Source organism: Megalobrama amblycephala, linkage group LG24 (genome assembly GCF_018812025.1).
Source record: "Megalobrama amblycephala isolate DHTTF-2021 linkage group LG24, ASM1881202v1, whole genome shotgun sequence".
NCBI lineage: Eukaryota > Metazoa > Chordata > Actinopteri > Cypriniformes > Xenocyprididae > Megalobrama > Megalobrama amblycephala.
In genome coordinates, this window is record NC_063067.1 from 14,095,905 (window position 1) to 14,115,382 (window position 19,478).

Here is a 19,478-nt window from a genome sequence, read left to right on the forward strand (position 1 = left end):
ATATTTTATATTTAAACATGTAAACAGAAGAAGTAATCAGTTTCAAAGTTTTTGTCTGTTCACACGTTGGTGAGAGTGACTGATGGGAGGGTCTTTCTCTCGATCTTTAAAAGCACATCTTATGGAGAAAGCCAGGTTTTGTAGTGTAAAACACTTCTCAGGTTCAGCTGATTAGTTTTTGAGCATCTTGACTGCTTCTTTTAAACATTTCTGCTGCTAAACAAAACCCGAAGCCAATGGAGGATCAAGCCCCTAATCAACAAGGAGTGGTGAGTAACAGATGTGTTCTTCCTGATCTGTTTATATATGTATAAGCATTTTACAGTACAGATAACACCTAGCAGCTCCATAGTGGCATCAATATACTTTTTATATGAGATAATTTATTTTATATATATATATATATATATATATATATATATATATATATATACTGTTACAAGCAGACTTGTCAGGATTTCATCCAAAAGACAACATCCACCCAATGGCACCTAAGTGATGGCCATACTTCTATTGAAACGGTCTTTTAGTTCTGTGTACAAGCAGTGCTGTGTGAAGTTTCTTATTTGCTTAGGCTTTCAGTGTCTGTCCTGTGGAAATAACCAGAGCAAAAATTCAAATGAAAGTTGAGGGTTTTTTCTGCATAGGAGTTATGCTCTAACTTCTGTCTTGCACCCATTAGCTACTTTTAATCTATTGACTAATTTCATGTTCATGTTGTGCATGCCACTGAATGTTATAATGTAACGTTCACTCCCTTTTAGGCTCGTGCCACAGGGAACGGAGAGCGTCGCTTCAACATGAATCATTACGCTACTAAGAAGAGTGCAGCGCAGAGCATGTTGGATGTGGCTCTTCTGATGGCCAACTCCTCTCAGCTGAAGACAGTGCTGCATTCAGGACCTCAGCACCGCTTCTACGCCCCTCTTATTGCGCTCATATCACTGTCCATCTCACTGCAGGTCATTGTTGGCCTCCTACTCATCTTCATTGGTTAGTTTATGTCTGTTTGAAAGCATTCTGATCTTCTTTCATTGGCGATACTGATGTTTTCTCTTGTTTCCTTCAGTGAAGTATGACCTGAATGATGTTAAGAAACAGCCGAGGCTGAACACAATGAATAATATGGCCACTGTTTTTGTGTTCTTTACTGTTCTTATCAACGTCATCATCACAGTGTTGGGATTTGAGACTGGAGGGTGAGCAGAATCTCATTAGCGAATGGATTAAATATCTGTTTTTTTTCTTTAACACTTTTAGAACAGTTAGCAGAAAATGCAGTTTAAAAGAGTCTGCAGGAAATTTGAGTCAAATTGATTTCATAGAATAGAATTTATAGTCTTGAGTATTTTTGTCTGGATATCTATACTTTGTTTACATTGAAGCACATACTGTACTGTACTGACTTTACATCTCTGTTTTAGAAACAGCATCTGATACTGCACTCCCTTCAAATACACAAGGATTGCTCACATGTGATTGTATTTACATTTTTTTTTTTAATTTACTGTACATTTGCCTGAGTTGCCTCCATTTACTGTAATCAAAATCTAACCTAATCTTTTTTTTCTGCCATTCTGCATTGTTTAAAAAAAAAACAAAAAAAAAAAAAAAAAACAAATCTGGATACCTTCATTTAACAAAGCACTAATGTCTGAGCAAATGTGTAATTTGATGTTTTGTGACGAATTGAATTTTCTAATATGAATTTCTAATTCACTTAATTGACAGCAGTCAAGAAATAAAAACCATGAAAGAAACCATCAAGAAAGTTAGTCATGTAATATTTATGTCCCTCTCATTTTTAAACTACTGCTGAAAACCTCATTAAAACAAAACTTTTCATTAACTTTTTTTTTTTTTTTTTTTTTACAAATATCACTTTTATTAGGTAAAATTTCAAACAAAGTGGCATTTTTAAAGACATCAAGCAAACATTTTTCAAAAATAAGTTTGTATAGTTTTGAATGATGAACTGGTGTTCAAATTTATTAGACAAAAGTGTTTGGACACGTTCTGTATGTGCAATTACTTTACATCACCATTGCATTGCATTCAGTTGTCATTATCTAATAACAATTCAATGCAATGACATTCATAAACTGATGAGCCAAAACATTATGACCAGACATAGGTGAAATGGAAAAATGTTGATAATTTCCTAAAAGTGATAATGTTGATGTTGATAATTTCTCCAACTGATTTGTGGGACATGCTGGAACAACAAGTTCAATCCACGGCAGCTCCACCTCGCAAGTAACTGGACTTTAAGGATCTGCTGGTAACGTCTTGGTGCAAATAGAGATAATATTTTGGCTCATCTCTGTATACTGTAATTTGGCTTAAGTTTTCCAAATACTTTTTGGGTACACTATATATAACATTCAAAAGTAGTGTTTACATGTCATGGACAATACTGTCTAGCAGAAGGATAGAATCTGTTTAACTCATTCCACACCACTGACAGAATTTACCATTTATGAGACAACGCTTCCCTGCCATTGACGGAATTTTCTGGCTTTCCGTGTTTTTAACTGTTATATGGTAGGGGGCACTATTACGCATTTTTCTGAAAGAGTACAGAATCAAAACATGCAAAAATGCGGAGCCCCGCACATGACATGCAGAGGGGTAAAAAGAAAATCGTGCGCACGCTTTACTAAGTCATTCTCTGGATTTACTAAATTATGCGCATGATTTATAAATCGAGGGAACGACTTAGTAAAGCCTGCGCACGATTTAGTAAATCAACGGAAAGAATAAGTAAATTATGCGCACGATTTATAAATCGAGGGAATGACTTAGTAAAAAAAAAGAAAACAGAAACAAGCGATAAAAGCATTGCTAATGCACTTTTTAATCTTTGAAAAAAAAAGAAAAAGAAAAAAAAAGCTTTTTTCTGACCTCAAAATGTTGCTTTTTTTATGACAAGTGTTGATAAAAAAAAAATGCATGAAGCTAAAAAAAAATAGGCTTTTTTTTGGATATATTGCATGTTCAGATCTTCATACAACAAAATATTCTGGGGGCCATGAAAGTTTTGTGAAAATGATATAAAAAATGCTGCCGGTGGTTAGCATTTGGGGAAAGAGTTAATAAAAATGATTTCTATTTATACAATTTAAATCCTTAGTAATTAATGACTTCAACAATAGTAATAAGGCACTCAAGGCTTTACTATATTGTGAATATAGTCTTGACTGAAGCAGATGTGTTGCATTGTACGTAACAATGACATTTAGCTGTAACTATTATTCACAAAATAGCCTAACCTTGTGTACTTTATTGCTTTAATATACTCAGCTTTAAATTCAGCACCTCAGAATTCATTAAAAAAACATCAAATAGAAACAATGCACCAAATAGTGTTGGGTTTTGATAGGGGCTTATGAACATATTTAAAATATCTCACTGCTCCTCTACTGAATGGTTTTAAAGGGCGTCTCTTCTGCAGGCTCCATACAAGTGTACACATAATAAAGAAACACAGCAATGATAAGAAACACCAAGACACGCAGCCACGCCGGCACACCTCCAGGTTTGCTGGTCTCTGGACTGGCACCACGCTGGATGGATTTGGAGACTGACGGGCCTGGGCGAGAAGAACTCTGATAGGTTGTTCGAGTTGGGCTGATAATGGGCCTTTAAAATAGACAGGAAGAACATTTCATTTATTTTTCTGTGAGGTTACAGGAATATTAACATTATAATATAATCAAGCATATTTTAAGAGAAGAAGAAGAAAATAAATAATATAAACATTCTGAAACAATATTATTAAAACAAAAACTCACTCATTGCTATGGCCTACATAATCATCATCTCTATAATCGGTAATCTTTGACCTCCTTGTGCTGTGGAGAGACAGCATATATCCAGTTAGCAATTAGGAGGTGGAAACCACTTTTAAACTTCAACTGAGACAAAAAAGTAAGAAATGAATCACACAATAATAATAATAATACAATTACTGTAAGCATACAAGAAGAATATTACCAGGGTTGCCAGGTTTTCACAACAAAACCCACCCAATTGCTACTCAAAACTATCCCAATTGCGTTTCGGGGGGTCCCACAGTAAAATTCGCGCTCTGGGGGGTAAAATCTGCGTTTTTGGTGTGGTTCCCCTGGTAAAATTTAATTTCCAGGGGCTAAATATCATGTTATTTGGGGTTGCTTCAACCCGCAGACATGAAAAACAACCCCCTGCAACGTAAAAGTAGCCCAATTCCGCGGGACTTGGCAACACTGAATATTATCTGTGATCTAAGCAAGACAGTTGGATAGACATTATAATTGTGAAGTGATTACTGCTTTACATATTCGATAAAATAAAAAAGCTACTTACACATCACCAAATCCATCGTGTCTTGTCAGTTGTGGCTGCTAAATATGAAAGTCTGATAAATACACTACATGTGTGATGCCATGAGCAGTTACCCTTCAAATTCAGTTTGGTTTTTACTTACAGGCTGATGATAGGTAACATATTCCACTTCCTCCTCTATGAAAACAAGCACATTTTACAAGTGTAATTCTTCACCTTAACGTATGGTTGATATCAAATCTTGTCTCTTTTTTTTTTTTTTTTTTTAAAGCAAATCCTTACGTTCTTCTCTGTAGTATGTCTTGTCAGACGAGGAAGGCTTAGTGTTTTTGGCCATGGCGTCTTTCAGTTTCTTTTCATAGAGCTTCCTTGTGGATTCTGCAAAACAACACCGCCACCAAATCACAACATTTGCCAGATTTATTGAAAAAAAAATTGTATTTAACACTTCCCTGAGCTAGAGCTAAAATTGAATGAATAAAAACAAAAATGAAGAAAATATAATAAAGTACTCTGAATAATGAATAATATTTTTTATAACTATAAATGTTTTAACTTAAGATTAAAGACAACACATACCTACTATTGGCCCATGTTTAATGCCATATTCATCCAGGAGCTGACTGATCTCCTTGTCAGATTTTCCACTTAATGAAGACATCTGCAACAACAGGTTTAATGTTAATGTTTAAGGTATAATATATATATAAACAAATCAATAGAGAACTGAGATTACTCATAATAATGTTCTAGTATGCAAGTAACTAGTAGGCCTACTTGACTGAGAAATGTAAATACAATGTTTATTTTATCCCCAAACAGAGTCTTATATAGTTAAAACAATATACCACAGAGATATGATATATTCTTGAGCACTGCACCAAAACAAAAAGGTACTTTAGTGTGAGAGTACAACAACATCTGGGGCTGAATGATACACATGTTGTGCAGACCTCAAAGCTGAGGTAACGTTACTATGAACAAAACACATTTCCTACGCAAAGACAAAGCGAAAATGGGATCGTCTGTCATATTAAAAGACATTAAAGCAAAAGCATTAAACTCCAAACGCGTTTTAAAGGATTAGAAAATGGATTTCTCGGGCTCGAGATCGCAAGCGAAACCACTGACACAACTTTACGCTTTTAGCGTGACTTAGGATAGAAGGGCAAGCCATAGCTTTGCAATAGCAATAGTTTCGTGTATTTTCTATATATATATACCTTTTTTTGCTTAAAAATACTACTTTTGTAATACTTAACTTACCTTAAACGATTCCAGGACGTAAAAAGGCGCTTTGCTGAGCTGGGCGTGTCGCGCGAGAGGAGGAGACACGCATCACTTCCTCACGCTGGAAATGACTGGGCGTGTTCAAAGCGTCAAAGCTCTCTCTCTCTCTCTCTCTCTCTCTCTCTCTCTCTCTCTCTCACTGAAGGTAAAATGTGGGAAGCGACAAAAATGGCTCTCAAACTTGTTTTCCAGTAAAGGCAGTTATATTTTAATGTATACAGAGTAGACCCATTAATATAGTATGAAAAAATAGCAAGTAATAGCTATGATAATTATATATATATATATATATATATATAAAAATATATATTGTTTGCAAAACTAACACAACAAAACGGATCAAAAGTGACAGTACTTTTAACCCTCTACTGCACACATTCTGATGGCACAAAAATATTTTTTTGGTTAATTTAGGAACATTTTATTGATTTAAAAAAAGAGAGAAATTGCAGAATCATAGAGAAAATTATCATCAAAATCAAGAAATCATTAAGTAAAAAGGGAAAAACACTTGAAAGACATTGATATATTGAATTTGATACATGCATATGTCTGTATCATGTAATGTGCTATGCCATATAATGTACTTCATATAATAAGATTTTACTCCGTACAAAACTTCAAAAAGCAGTTCTTCTCTGCTGTGACATAGTGGTGTATGTTACCATTTTTGCACATCACTTTGGGTGTTCCTACACACCCAGGAACCCTGCATCTTCCCTTCCTATAATACATTGTGGCCAATGTGAGGTATTGTCCAAAACATCCTGAAAAAGTACCCCTTATCACACAACGTTGCCCTAAGGCAACGGAAAGAAAAACTGAATTTCTGAACATGCAAAATAAAATAAAAAAAATCATAAAACCTGACAAAAGGCTTCTCTACACCTTCATACACACATATTTTTTATGCACAGTTCATTTAATTTTAAATAAGATTACTAAAGCAAATAATCTTGCCTTCTCACACCATGTGTTCCTGTGACCATGTGTCAGAACAGGATGTCCCACCTGGTGCTTGATAGTGACTCCCACACCTTACTGGACTGTTCTTTGGTACTTTCTTGACCTTTCTAATTGGTTGTAATCATTTAAAGAAAAATTTACAAAACATAGGGCTTAAGAAAACTTTCTGTTGCCTGAGGGCAACGCTGTGCTGTAGAGGGTTAACATTATTACAAAATATTTCCATTTCAAATGAATTGTGTTCTTTTGAACTTTATTTCATCAAATAATCTTAATAGTTTTGAGGAAACCATGATACTGTTTTCAACACTGATAACAATATGTAAACATTTCTATCAAATCAGCACATTAGAATGATTTTTGAAGGGTCATGAGACACTGAAGACTGGAGCAATGGATACTGAAAATTCAGCTTTACCATCACAAAACTACATTACATTTATCCTATAATATATGAAAATAAAAGTTATTTTAACTTTTAAAAATATTTCACTATATTACCGTTTTTATTGTATTTTTGATCAAATTAATGCAGCCTTCTTGCAAAATTCTTACTGACCTCAAACATTTGAAAGGTATTATAATTGTCACTGTACTCAGTCCAAAACAAATGAGCACAGAGATAAATGTAGTATGACCAAAAAAGGATAAGTAAACAATGATCTTTATCTCCAGTGTGCTGCAACTGGAGTTAAATTTGAGAACTGGATCAAATCTGATTCATTAACTGGCTCAAAATTGAAAAGATCTGACTTCATTCTTTATGTCATAAGCAGAATTTAGAAGGATGTCAAGATTTTCTGTCAATAACAACCTAAATTTCAGTCAGTTCAGTGATCATATCACTTAAAGTGCATAATTTGTGCCACTCTTCAAAGAGTGGCACAAATTATGCACTTTAAGGGACACACACAGTCGAAATTTGCTGTTTTACAGCTAAAGCAAAATTCTTACTGGCTCAAAACCATAAACGAAACCGATATGCAGCACATCTTTCTACCGCTGGGGGGCGCAACTAAAAGAGGTCTTAAGTTTTTGAAGGTAGAGGAAACCCAAACTGTTGTTTTCGCGTTGGCATGAACAGAACACAATTCAGCATTACTGTTGTTTCTCTGACTGGTAGCTTCTTTCATTTTTAACCAGAACCGCTTGAGCAGAGCTACCTGTGTAAATTATTTTGTCAAATGTTGTAAACAAGCCTATCAAATCGCCATATTTATTTAAATCAAAGTAAAGGTCCTTCACTAGGTGGTAAAACATTTCTGGGGCCAACAAACCAAATCACGAGGGTAAGTAATAAAGAACTGGGCCGGTCATACCAAATATGGGCAGAGTACAGCTGCTTACGAATTTTGACTGTCTTGACTCAGCTGCATGCCAGTGACGGGCGTCAACCTGATTTAGTGTGACTCAAAAGAATTCACCAGAAGACAGTAGCCTACAGATTATGTGTTTTGATGTATCAGTAACTAAGCAACCGCTGTCAGCAGTTTGTTTTACTTTTTGTGCCCGTGTTGATGAACACCTGGGGGGAGGAGGGTGATTTGTTAAATGAATAATTTACATAATTTACAATACCATGTACACTCAATATATTAAATTTATGCACAATAGAGATCCCCAATTATAATTCACATTTCATTGAATGCATCATTAAAAATGTAATCAGACTCTGAGGAAAGGTGAATTGAAAGGTAACTCTAAAACCACACACAGACATAAGAAAATGAAGACATTGACACCTCTTACTTGACAGAAAAATAGTTAAGACAACTTTATTGTGTATCAAAATACTGAAAGTCAACACTTTATTTTTTTTTTTAGACAACTATTTTTTTTTTTTTTTTTAAATTCTGGAATACTGATTATACATTGACATTGGAGCACAAAGGGCTAAAGAGCTGACAAAGTGAGAGCGAATAAGTGACGTTTTGCCAAACAAATATTAAGACTTCCAAGTGCGTTTTACATAACCAGCAATAACTCGACAAGCAGTATGCATCAATCTCCCTTTCACTACACCTTGAGCCAATTGACATTGCCTGCATCACCTTTATTCTGCCACGTAATTTCCCTTTGGTGTTGCTAAATAACTTGGCACACAATCCCCATTTTAAAGAGGCATCTAATTGACATTTTCAAAAATGTCTTAATGGTCAAATGGAGGCAATATGCAGCTCTGTAGACTGTAAAATATTCAAAACACACAGGGCAGACCCACAGAGCTTTGGCACCAGTGTTAATTCAGTCTACAAGACAGTCTATGGTTAAGCGTCACTTCACCCAATGGCAAGTTAAATGAAAACAAATCTGTGTTAAACAAGCGGCTGAATCACATCTATATTTCTCCTGCTACTAGAAATGGTTACTCTGTACAGTTACGACTGGAACAGCAGTCTCTTAAACCAGGCAAAAACATAGTAGCAGCTACTCTGTGTTAGGAACAAGATCAGTAACAAACTGGTGTAAACCAAACACTGAGCAAAAGCCACCAGGACCCTCTGCTTTAATCGATTACTGAATGCAGCAAATGTAACAGGATCCAAAAATGACTGGCATACAGTGACAAGGTGCTTCTTTTAAATCCCTCTCTTGCTTAAACTGAATAGTGGTGCAGAAAAATACTGGATGAGAGGATCATATAGGAGGAGAAAGGGCAAGAGAGTTTTCAGTGTTCATGTATTTGATGCTGGCAGGAGCCTCAGATGGGGGTTTGGTGGAGGGCCATTAGACAGTGATGTGATACGGGCTCCCGGGGATGTGCTCATCGCCCCATTTAACCACCAGGATGTACTCTCCTTTCTCCTTCAGCTGGTAGGACACATTATAGAGACGGTTACCCAAGTGTTTCACCAAGATCTCCTCACAGGGCACTTTGGGTCCGTCCACTCCAACCAGGAGCATGTTCCTCCCTATGGGGGCATAATATATAGTCAAATGTTGGCAATTAATAGGAACTGGGGAAAATAAAAACAAAAGACATTTCTGGCCCGTACCTGCTTTACTACAGTCCACACTGAAAGTGTTCTTCTGTCCTATGAAGCCTTTGTTGAGTCCCAGACCCTTGGCAACTACACGGCTGGCGTCAGAGCTGGCCCATCCTGGCGCTGCCTGCTGACTGGTCGTCACGCTGCGGGTCACAGGGTCAACCAGAACTGATGAAGTCTCGTGCATGCTGTGGCTATTGACCAGTCGAGAGCCTGCAAAGGACACATTCGAAATTACACATGACTACAATTTTCCATCCATTTGATACCATGATAAAACAATGATGTTGACAAGAACTATGCAACTTGAGTTTATATAAATTAGTTATAAAAATAAATAATTAGATACCATGATAAAATGTCATTTTTAAGTTGACAAGAACTAGACAACACAAGCATAAATAAATTTGTTATAAAATCAATTAGATATAAAACAGTAGATACCATGATAGAATAAATTACCCAATTAGATATAAATAAAGTGAAATAAAATTTGAGTAAAATAAGTAAATTAGTTAAAATTACAACACAAACATGGCTCCGCTGCATTTAAACCTGATAGCTTTTCTTACCTGTAATTTTTGCTTTGAATGGGCTGCCAACAATATGGTATGGTCCACCATATTTGATAGAAATTAGGTAGTTTCCAGGGGCCATGGGTGTGTAGGTGACCTTGTAGCCCTCTGGGCATTCCTGACAGTCCATCTTGACCTTGGAAGGCCCATCGATGGTCACCGCCAAAGCACCTGGGCCAGCTGAACTTGTGTTCACAATGAATTCACATGGTGATCCTGAAGAGGTGGTGGTGTAGGGTCAGTTTAGTTCAGCTGAACATTGACAACTATAGGATCATACTGTACATGAAATTTAAAAGTTCTTTATACCAGTGCTGCCTCCTTCCAGACCAGCTCCATAAGCAGACACCATTCCTGGGTCTCCAGCCTGGCCCGTCTCACCAACACGGATCTTGAAGGGGCTTCCAGGGATGTGGGAACCATTGAATTTCACATCTATCAGGTACAGGCCATTCTCCCTGGGTATGAATCTCACAGCATACTTATCTGTGAGAAAGAAGGTAAGAGGAAACCAGTTGAAGATCAGTCAAATCACAACTAGTTTTGCTAAAACTTCAACACTAGGCTAACCTGCAAGGTTGGTGTAATGTTGGCGCCTAATATTGTTTAAATAGTGTATATAATATCATGTCCTTTTTGAAGCTTAGGGGAAAGTTCAAAATGCGTGGAAAACGCCAGCCGCACCACTTTCTACTTTCCAAAGTTGCTAAGAAATCATGAACCACGTTCTCCATGAAGATGAAGAAATTTCAGCAAAGGATAAATGGATTTCCTGCCCTTGCATTAGCTCTGCTACTAGACATATTTATGGTTATATATAATAGAGAAAAAGAAATGCGGCCTGTACAGCTAAGATAAGCTGCTTGTATATCTTGGCTGAGCTTTCAATGTTGTTTACGGAAAGGGCGAAGCGGATCGATTTGTTCGTCACATGACCTACGGTGTGCTTGCGGCATTCTGAAAAGTTGAGATTTTCTCATGTTGCTGTGCCTGGAAAAACAAGCGCGCTGCACTACATGAGTGTCTCGGAGGTGTCGCTCTCTATTTGAGCGTACTTGTCGCACATCTACCTTTAAAATAACGAACTTGAGCATGACATGTGAAGAGCCCCTTAGTCTTTCTCCTGGGTGCTTCATTTCCCCAAAAGATGGAAATACCTCAGTGATTTTTTTGGACCGTTTTGCAGTGCAAGAAACAAGCATTCAACCCATTGTTACCTTCATCGATCTCTGTGACACAGCACTCTTCAAGCGCTCCGGATGGACTGTGAACTTTGGCATCGATGACTCCCTTCGCTCCGTTTAGGCTCACAGCAAAAGAGGCCGGCTGGTTCACCTTTAATCCGGACTCCTGCATTAACATGACACTGCCACACTCAACTCGGGATCAAAAACTGTGTAAAAGTTTGGTGTTCAGCAAACATGTTCTTCACCTAATGTGACTCTACATCTCTTACCTTCAGGCTAACCGGGTTAAAGAGAGAGGCTTTGAGAGACCAAGAAATGAAAGCCCTCCACCCCCAGCAATACACAAAATGAAGTAGTTCAAAGGCAAAGAACAGAAAAATAAAGAAGCCTCTTTTGCCCTCTTTAACCCTTTAGCCTATCACTTCCATCTGTGTTGGAGGTAGAGCTGTTGGGAGCCTTTAGGACAAGGCACGAGAAATACAAACAGTCCTTCAGTATCCCAGAAACCCCAGCACATCCCTTGAACACAGCAGCAATGGATAACTGTGGCCTGTTTGGTGTGATTGGTGCATGCAACCTTTTGAGTTTCAACATTACCAACTAAAACATTTTCCAGACGCAGTAAAAGATCTACCCATTTATCATATGCAGCTACCAAATCTGTGCATGTATCTGACAGCATGTGGTGTAGTGCGACAATTACCTCTCCTTTTCTGTTTGTACGTGATATTATTTGTTATACCTCACATTAAAGCAAATCAAACTTTGTTTCATGTCATAGTATGGTTTTTATTGTCATTGCAGCTGCTGTGCCAAGGGTTGACTCTGAGTTGTTTTGGGTGGACAAATGTCTGTCTTTCTCGAAGCCTCACCTGAAGACTGGCAACAGTGAGACGGCGGGCATCATCAGATGGAGAGGCCACGGGCACCACAAATGGACTGTCAGGGATGTGCTCATCATTAAACCTGATGGACACTTCGTAATCACCTGAAACAGATGGAGACCATTCAGCTTTGAAACTTACAACTAACCATGAGTATAAATGAGTTGTATAAAGCATGAGTCGAGAACAAAGGCCTCACCAGGCTCTTGGACAATGTAGGAGACACCGCTGGATCCATCCTTGCGGTCTTCAAAAGCAATCTCTGCCTTACTAGGTCCCTCCACTGCGATGGACAGACCGCCAGCTCCTGCTTCACGGGTCCAAATGCTGAACTCGGCTGTACATGGGGAAAATATGAGGGATTAAACTGCAGTCACATTTACAGTTGTTCGGTGAATTGCGTGTGGAAAAATCCAGTCATTTCAACAGGTTCTCACATGATCTGGATTTCTGCATGAAGGCAAAATATTTCCACATGCAGATTTCTCAAAGTGTCAAGTTGTTCACACGAATTTGCAACGCTGACCAACAGAAACCTGCTTTGTCCGAAAGTGACTTCTGTGTGAACTGTGCTACACTATTGACAACAGTCAATGATTCTTTTTTGTTCGCATCTTTAAAACTAATTTGACATGCTGCTCAAATCATACCTGGTACACCCGCCTCTGCTCTTTCTAATCCTGGGCCTCCAGCACGGACCTTATGGGCACCTCCCTCTCCAAGTGGACCCACGGTGAACTGGAAGGGGGATCCGGGTACATGTTGACCTTGATACTTCACACTGACTGTGTGCACACCCATCTCCGTGGGCACGAAGCGAATGCAGTACGTGTTGTTTTCTCCCTCCATGATCTCAGCCTTGTGTACCTTGCCAGATGGGCTGGTCACCTGAGCGGTCATGTCTGCGATGCTGATCTCTGTGGACCAAAAGTACAGAGGGCAACAAATGTAGGTGTATTAGAGAAGGGGATTGTTAATAATGATTACGTTAATGTTATTTTTCATACAAGTCCTACCAGGGATCTTCAGACTGAGGTCGCACTGGCTGCCAACATTGGCCACAGATGCAGCTCTTCTTCTGCGGGTGATGCTCTCCTTCATCCGACCTTCTCCTGTCACTTTCACGGTAAAAGCACTTCCTGTTGGAGAAACATACATGGGTGAAATTAAAACAGACTGTTTAAAAATCACACAGCAATAAATGACCAACTAAATATGGCATTCTGAAAATACAGCAATGCTAGTAAATACCTGGAACATGTTGGTCTGCAAATTTGATGTTAATTATGTAATTTCCTGGTTCTGTGGGGCAATATGTGACTTTGCAGGTGCCATCTTCCTGATCTTCAGTGTTGATATCCACCTTACTGGGTCCCTCGATAGACAAACTGAGTCCTCCATATCCTAAAGATTAAAAAAAAAAAAAAAATAAAACAATTAAATAAAAAGATTCAAATAAATACAGAAAACAAACTAATTAAAAAAAAAAAAAAAAAAAAAAAAAAAAAACACATCACCTGCATCTCTGGTGTCAATGATAAATTCTGCAGGCTCAAAGGTACGGGCTTCACTCAGGCCTTGACCAGTTACACGCACACGGCTGGCATCACCGATCTCTGATTGGTTGATCATGACTGAAATGGGGCTACTAGGAATATGACGTCCATTTTTCTTAATGTTAACAAGATGCTCGCCAATTTCCTTTGGCACAAATGAAATGCCTTGAGAGAAAACACCAGAAACAGATTAGCACAACTGCTGACTTCACACTTGTGAAATGTGACCTTTCGTTCTACATACTGTCACTTCCATCACAACACTTACCCACATGCCCATTCCTGAGCATCTTGAGCAGGCACGGCTCCTCCCGACCAGACGGGGTGGTGAGAGACGCAGTCAGCTGGCTGAGGTCCAGCTCACCGATGTCTAGAGGGATGTCAGCGGCTGAGCCCACCTTCAGATGAGACATGCGCATCGAATCATCGCCTGTGGACAGACACGGAGTTGATGACATCACAAACAATGAACATGAATGGACGTTTCTTTTCTCGAAATATCAAAGCAGGGTTTAAAGCACCTGTGATTTTGGCCATGAACGGGCTGCCTGGAATGTGCTTGTCGTTGTACTTGACAATGATGTTGTAGTCTCCGGGAAGAACAGGGAGGTAAGACACAGTGCAGGTACCATCTTGATTATCAGTGCAGCTGATGTCTGCCTTTGACGGCCCCTCAATGGCCAGAGACAGACCACCTGAGGAATACACAACAAGTGTCATAAACCAGCTTTTCATTGTGACAGAATTTAAAGATGTCTGTTAAAACTAGAGACATTTCTCACTTTCCTAAATTAATGGCTTAAGCACTAGATAAATACATTTTAGGGAAAATAAATAATTATTGTTTTTATTATTATTATTATTATTCGTTAAAAGCTAAAATAGTCATGCAATAGCAAATCAATAATGTGAGCGTCTATACCCTCTCCAGCATCCTTGGTGTTGACCGTGAAGACTGCAGGTTTATTGACCATGCCATGAATTAGACCAGGACCATAGGCAGTCACATGACCGCTGTTGACGTAATCCACATAGAACTGCAGTGGACTTCCTAAGGGGCAAAGAAGAGAGCCAAAGATTTTATAATCAAGAACCACTATATTCATTAACCATTAAGGCAAATGCTTTTTTAAAGAACGTCCTCATTTGTTTCATTCTCTTGTAAACTTGTTTGTATGGCTGGAAAAAGAAACAAACGTGACCAAGTACAGGTTCTCTTACCTGGAATGTGTATTCCATCATATTTGATGTCCATCTCATGCAGGCCAGCCTCAGTTGGGGCGTATTTCACTGTGACTGTGCCATCCTTGTTATCGGTAATATCAGGCTTGGCCACTTTTCCAGAAGGCATTCTTACATCACCTGTGAGGCATTGGGTACATGAGAATCTTCTTATACAAGACAGGATATTTCTAATTTGACGGATTTGCATAGTACAGTACCTGTAATTTCTCCCTTCTGGATGGTGAAAGGAATGACCAAGTCGAAGGGTCTCAGTCCAGCTACGTCCAGTCCATTCATACCAAGCTGTCTGTCTGTAGCCTGTGAGGAAGGAGAGGGAAAAATCAGACAGATCAAAACCAACCATGAGGTGGACACTGAACACAGATGGCCATCAGAACCTGAAGATCTAAAGCTAATGTGTTTGTTTGAGGTTTTTGTAATCTGAATTTACTAATTGCTTAGTTTGTTCAATATTAATTTTTATTCCACTATGTTTAATGCATGTTACTAGGTCATGAGGGAAAAAAAAAAAAAAAAAAAAAAAAAAAATCCCAGACAAAGAATAATTTTCAACTGTCATCCTAAGAATATCATATAATGGCTAATGTCCATATACAATATCGTTTAAATGTTTGGGGTCTGTAAGATTGTTTTTTTAAATCTCTCATACCTCACCAAGGCTGCATTTATTCTATTAAAAACACAGTAAAACAGTAATATTGTGAAATATTAAAATTTAAAATGAATGATTTTCTATTTTAAAGTATTTTATTTATTAAAATATTTTAAATAGAAAAGTATGCTACTGAATTTTCAGTAGCAATTACTTCAGTCTTCAAAAAAAATAAAATAAATAAATAAAATAATAATAATAATAATAATAATAATAATAATAATAATAATAATAATAATAATAATAATAATATTATTATTATTATTATTATTATTATTATTATTATTAGGTACTCAAAAAACATCCCTTATCAATATTGATAATGGTTGTGCTGCTTAATATTTTTGTGAAAATAGCGATTTTATTTTATTTTTTTCCCCCCTCATGATTCTTTGATGAATAGAAAGTCAATTTATTTGAAATGGAAATCTGTGGAACATTAAATGTCTTTACTAGTGCTTGAACAATTTAATGGTGTCCTTTCTGAATAAGAATATTAATTTCTTTTCAAAAAAATAAAATAAATCTTACTGACCCAAAACATTTTAACTGTAGTGTATATTGATTTTGGTGTCAAGAAGACACAAATGTTTTGTATGTATATCATGAATGGAAATGAAGAGCACAAACACAGCAGACATGACAAAAGAACCCTAAAAAAACAAAAACAAAGATATATATATTAAAAAAAAAAAAAAAAAAAAAAAAAAAAAACAATAATGGAGATGATGACGAGGATGATGATGCAGCCACCAACACTGTGAGAGAGAATGACATTCTAATGAGAAATGGCAGGATCAGTCAGTGATTGACCAGTCTGGAGAAGGGGGTGGAGAAAAAGCCAAGCAGACAAGTGGCAATGTGACCAACGATGATGTATCACACACAAAAAAACAACATCTAAATGCCAACACAAAAGACAATGACAGTGTCAAACACACAGCTTAAGCTCTGCAACAACCAGCCATTTTGTTCAAATGTAGATTGCCCACATTTATTGCTTTCCAAAATGGCTGTCATTCTATAAATCAATCAAATTGTATCGAGTCCACATAAAGGAAGAATCATGGGAAATAAGATGAAATAAACCCTAAACCTGGAGGAAGAGGGGGAAAAAAAAAGGAGGGTGAAAATGGGAAGGACGTAGGACTGATTGGGGATTCATTGGTAGCAGAGCAGGAAATGGAGACGGGGAGGAAAGAGGGGCGTGTCAGTACCCATGGCTGGCCCATGTTGGGCGCGTAGGCGTACTGCGGGTTCTGGGTCTGCTGCATTAGTTGGTCAGGGGAGTCACCTTCCAAAGCCTGAGACAGGGCAACAGAATCAAAGATGAAATCCCTCCAATTACAATCCCCATCTCTGGTTCAAAGCTGCTCAACCAGGAAGCCACTTTAAGAAATTTAGATTAAGATTCTTGACATTTCAAAACCATAGTTCATCCCAAAATGGTGTAATTTCTTTACCCTCATATTTTTCCAAAACCACTAGTTTTGTTTGAGGAACTGGCCAAAATGTAAAGGTCTTAATATTTGCCCTAGCACAGTGGATCTCAACAGCAAACTCCAACACACACACAAATAATTTTTTCCTCTCAATAACTTGGTAGAACATACTGATCACTATTTAAGCTCATTATTAGACTGATGACAGCATTTACTTATAGGTGTGAGTTTTAAGACGTCCTGTTCACAAAGCTTGAGTACTGTACAAAAGAAGTCATTTTATTTACATAAACTTTTGATATTATTTCTTGAATATTACACATTTGAAACAATAAAAGTCCAGTCGAGGTGCATGTTCTTCTGTCAGACCTTAATCATCTGAAAGCAGCTTTCGTTATCATACCCGAGTAAGAGCAAAGCATTCAAGTCACGCAAAGACCACTAAACTGTTCACACCAGCTCCAGTGGACAGCATCTAAAACCTACAGATGACTCTGATGAATTAGCAGAGCTTACAGAGCCACAGATATACGATAGCAGAGTGGCTCTTGCACTATATGACGTGACAAACAACTAGTTATCCAGTTGGTTTTGTTCACAACACAGCAGGGCTTTGCCAACAATCCAGTTGTGAATCTTCAATTTATGGGTGTGATTTTGGTTATAGAATGGAGGTTGTCACTCCTGCAAGTAACCAAACTGTGTGTGAATGTAAAAATGTTAGGGACTCAAATTCAGGACTGACAACTGTATTTTGCTGCTGTGTGAATGTGTTCTTCTTCTGAGACCAAAATCTCTAAAACTAATACGGCCTAAAACTTTTAAGCCAAACTCAACACAAACCTTCAAGATGATACAATTATGTAGGCAATGTTTTCTAATTGATCACTTATGCTTTTCCTTAAATCGAAGATCAAAACTCCCCAAAATTCCACAGATTTACACTGAAAATTACAAAAAAAAAAAAAATCCAAACTCAAACATCAATCCATCGATGTCCACTAAAACATGTTAACACCTAAAACACCTAATATACTAAAATATACCAGCTGCAAGCTAACAATGCTAGCAATTTGCTAAAAATATGCTATAAGTATTCAAATATGCTATGAACATTGCATGAAAGCAAACTTAAATTTAAAATAGTTTAAAGTTTTAAAAAGTCAAAAAGGTTGAGAACCACTGCCCTAGAAACATGGGAGAACTAGCAGCACCTGATTCATAACTAATTGTTCTTTTGAAATCTTTTTTTCTTCAATAAACCAATTGGAGTTCACATAACTGGTCAAACATTTGTTAAATTCAAACTTGTTCAGTCCTTTAGTTCACCGATGAGACCTATGATCTAGTCAACTCACTGGAGAGGAAATTAAATCAAACAACTACACCTAAATTTCCATATGTTCACCACACAAAGCTCACATGGCTGCAGAAGGAAATACAGCACATGAGTAACTATATGATATTTTTTTATTGTAGTGTTAAAATATGAGCTTTTGATGCTTGAATGCTCCAATCCCCACACCAGAGCACCTGTAACATTAATTTAAATTTCTACTTTTGCGTTTCATGGAAGAAAGAAACCATACGGTTTTGGAACAACATGAGGATGACAGTTTTTGGGAGAACTAATCCCTTAAATTGCATGTTGATGCTTACCAGAGTGTAATTGCAACAATAAGCTACTATAATGATGGCTTTGCACTAAAGGTTCACAGTGTATATTTAATCCACTATCCCACTGGAAAGGCTGCCTGTAAGAGTTTGTCCACCGTTTGAAATTAACATACTGTGATCCATATGAATAAAGGATCTGTATGGCATTTATGTACCGTGACTTGGAAGGGGCTGTTTGGGATGTGCTCTCCACCGAAGCGCACACAGATGACGTATTTCCCAGGCTGGGGTGCCGTGTAGAAGATGTCAAACGTTCCATCCTCATTTTCAACTACATCCACATCCACCTCGCCTCCATCTGGAGTGCACACCGTGCATGTCACCTTGCCCTTCCCAGCGGCCTTTGCATCCACAGTGATGACAGTCTGCTCTCCAATCTGAATAGTTGGACCAACTCCAGCTCCTACAGAATACAGAGAGGTTTAGTAACAGGTAATGTGCAGGCAGATGTTTTGTTATTAGGGAGTTTAGTACCCATCCCTCCATAGTTACATTCCACCATGCACTAGATGCAACAGGTCTGGAACATCAAGGCAACAGATGGCTTAAGAAAAGTAGGATCCATCACCAGTGGTTCTCAACCAGGGGGCCAAAACAATCTTCCAAAGGGGCCACAGCATGACTTTAATCTAAAAGCTTTTAAATTAAAAGACTAAGTTCGATTATTGTAATATATTAAATTTAAACACCC

The 19,478-nt window shown here is 37.7% G+C and overlaps 3 protein-coding genes across 5 annotated transcripts in view; 1 reads left to right on the forward strand and 2 right to left on the reverse strand.

Moving 5' to 3' along the window:
• The first annotated feature begins 32 nt into the window (after positions 1 to 32).
• On the forward strand, positions 33 to 1,819 carry si:dkey-93l1.9 (uncharacterized protein LOC562339 homolog). Its single transcript, XM_048179265.1, has 4 exons — positions 33 to 269; positions 765 to 993; positions 1,070 to 1,199; positions 1,425 to 1,819. The coding sequence occupies exons 1-4, from the start codon at positions 237 to 239 to the stop codon at positions 1,435 to 1,437; spliced, it is 405 nt and encodes a 134-aa protein (XP_048035222.1). The 5' UTR covers positions 33 to 236; the 3' UTR covers positions 1,438 to 1,819.
• A 139-nt stretch (positions 1,820 to 1,958) lies between these two features.
• On the reverse strand, positions 1,959 to 5,738 carry emd (emerin (Emery-Dreifuss muscular dystrophy)). 3 transcript variants are annotated; one of them, XM_048179260.1, is made up of 8 exons: positions 5,593 to 5,665; positions 5,246 to 5,247; positions 4,906 to 4,987; positions 4,609 to 4,704; positions 4,469 to 4,503; positions 4,348 to 4,385; positions 3,795 to 3,854; positions 1,959 to 3,642 (listed from the first exon to the last, which is right to left on the reverse strand). In XM_048179260.1, the coding sequence occupies exons 3-8, from the start codon at positions 4,985 to 4,987 to the stop codon at positions 3,420 to 3,422; spliced, it is 534 nt and encodes a 177-aa protein (XP_048035217.1). In that variant the 5' UTR covers positions 5,246 to 5,247; positions 5,593 to 5,665; the 3' UTR covers positions 1,959 to 3,419. The 3 variants fall into 3 exon arrangements, with proteins under 3 accessions (XP_048035217.1, XP_048035219.1, XP_048035216.1); XM_048179262.1 differs by lacking the exon at positions 5,246 to 5,247 and having other exon boundaries at positions 4,348 to 4,382; positions 5,593 to 5,738; XM_048179259.1 differs by lacking the exon at positions 5,246 to 5,247 and having other exon boundaries at positions 5,593 to 5,736.
• Positions 5,739 to 8,327: 2,589 nt separating this feature from the next.
• The window catches only part of flna (filamin A, alpha (actin binding protein 280)), a 40,995-nt gene continuing 29,844 nt past the window's right edge, over positions 8,328 to 19,478 (reverse strand). The window contains exons 30-47 of the mRNA XM_048177273.1: positions 18,943 to 19,190; positions 16,886 to 16,972; positions 15,214 to 15,313; positions 14,993 to 15,133; positions 14,694 to 14,822; positions 14,293 to 14,466; positions 14,040 to 14,201; positions 13,733 to 13,936; positions 13,467 to 13,619; positions 13,232 to 13,354; positions 12,866 to 13,132; positions 12,415 to 12,552; positions 12,204 to 12,319; positions 11,362 to 11,494; positions 10,454 to 10,630; positions 10,142 to 10,360; positions 9,579 to 9,782; positions 8,328 to 9,494 (exon numbers count right to left, since the gene is read on the reverse strand). Of these exons, the coding sequence (XP_048033230.1) occupies positions 9,310 to 9,494; positions 9,579 to 9,782; positions 10,142 to 10,360; positions 10,454 to 10,630; positions 11,362 to 11,494; positions 12,204 to 12,319; positions 12,415 to 12,552; positions 12,866 to 13,132; positions 13,232 to 13,354; positions 13,467 to 13,619; positions 13,733 to 13,936; positions 14,040 to 14,201; positions 14,293 to 14,466; positions 14,694 to 14,822; positions 14,993 to 15,133; positions 15,214 to 15,313; positions 16,886 to 16,972; positions 18,943 to 19,190 (2,960 nt within the window). The 3' untranslated portion in view covers positions 8,328 to 9,309. The remainder of the gene's footprint in view (positions 9,495 to 9,578; positions 9,783 to 10,141; positions 10,361 to 10,453; positions 10,631 to 11,361; positions 11,495 to 12,203; positions 12,320 to 12,414; positions 12,553 to 12,865; positions 13,133 to 13,231; positions 13,355 to 13,466; positions 13,620 to 13,732; positions 13,937 to 14,039; positions 14,202 to 14,292; positions 14,467 to 14,693; positions 14,823 to 14,992; positions 15,134 to 15,213; positions 15,314 to 16,885; positions 16,973 to 18,942; positions 19,191 to 19,478) is intronic.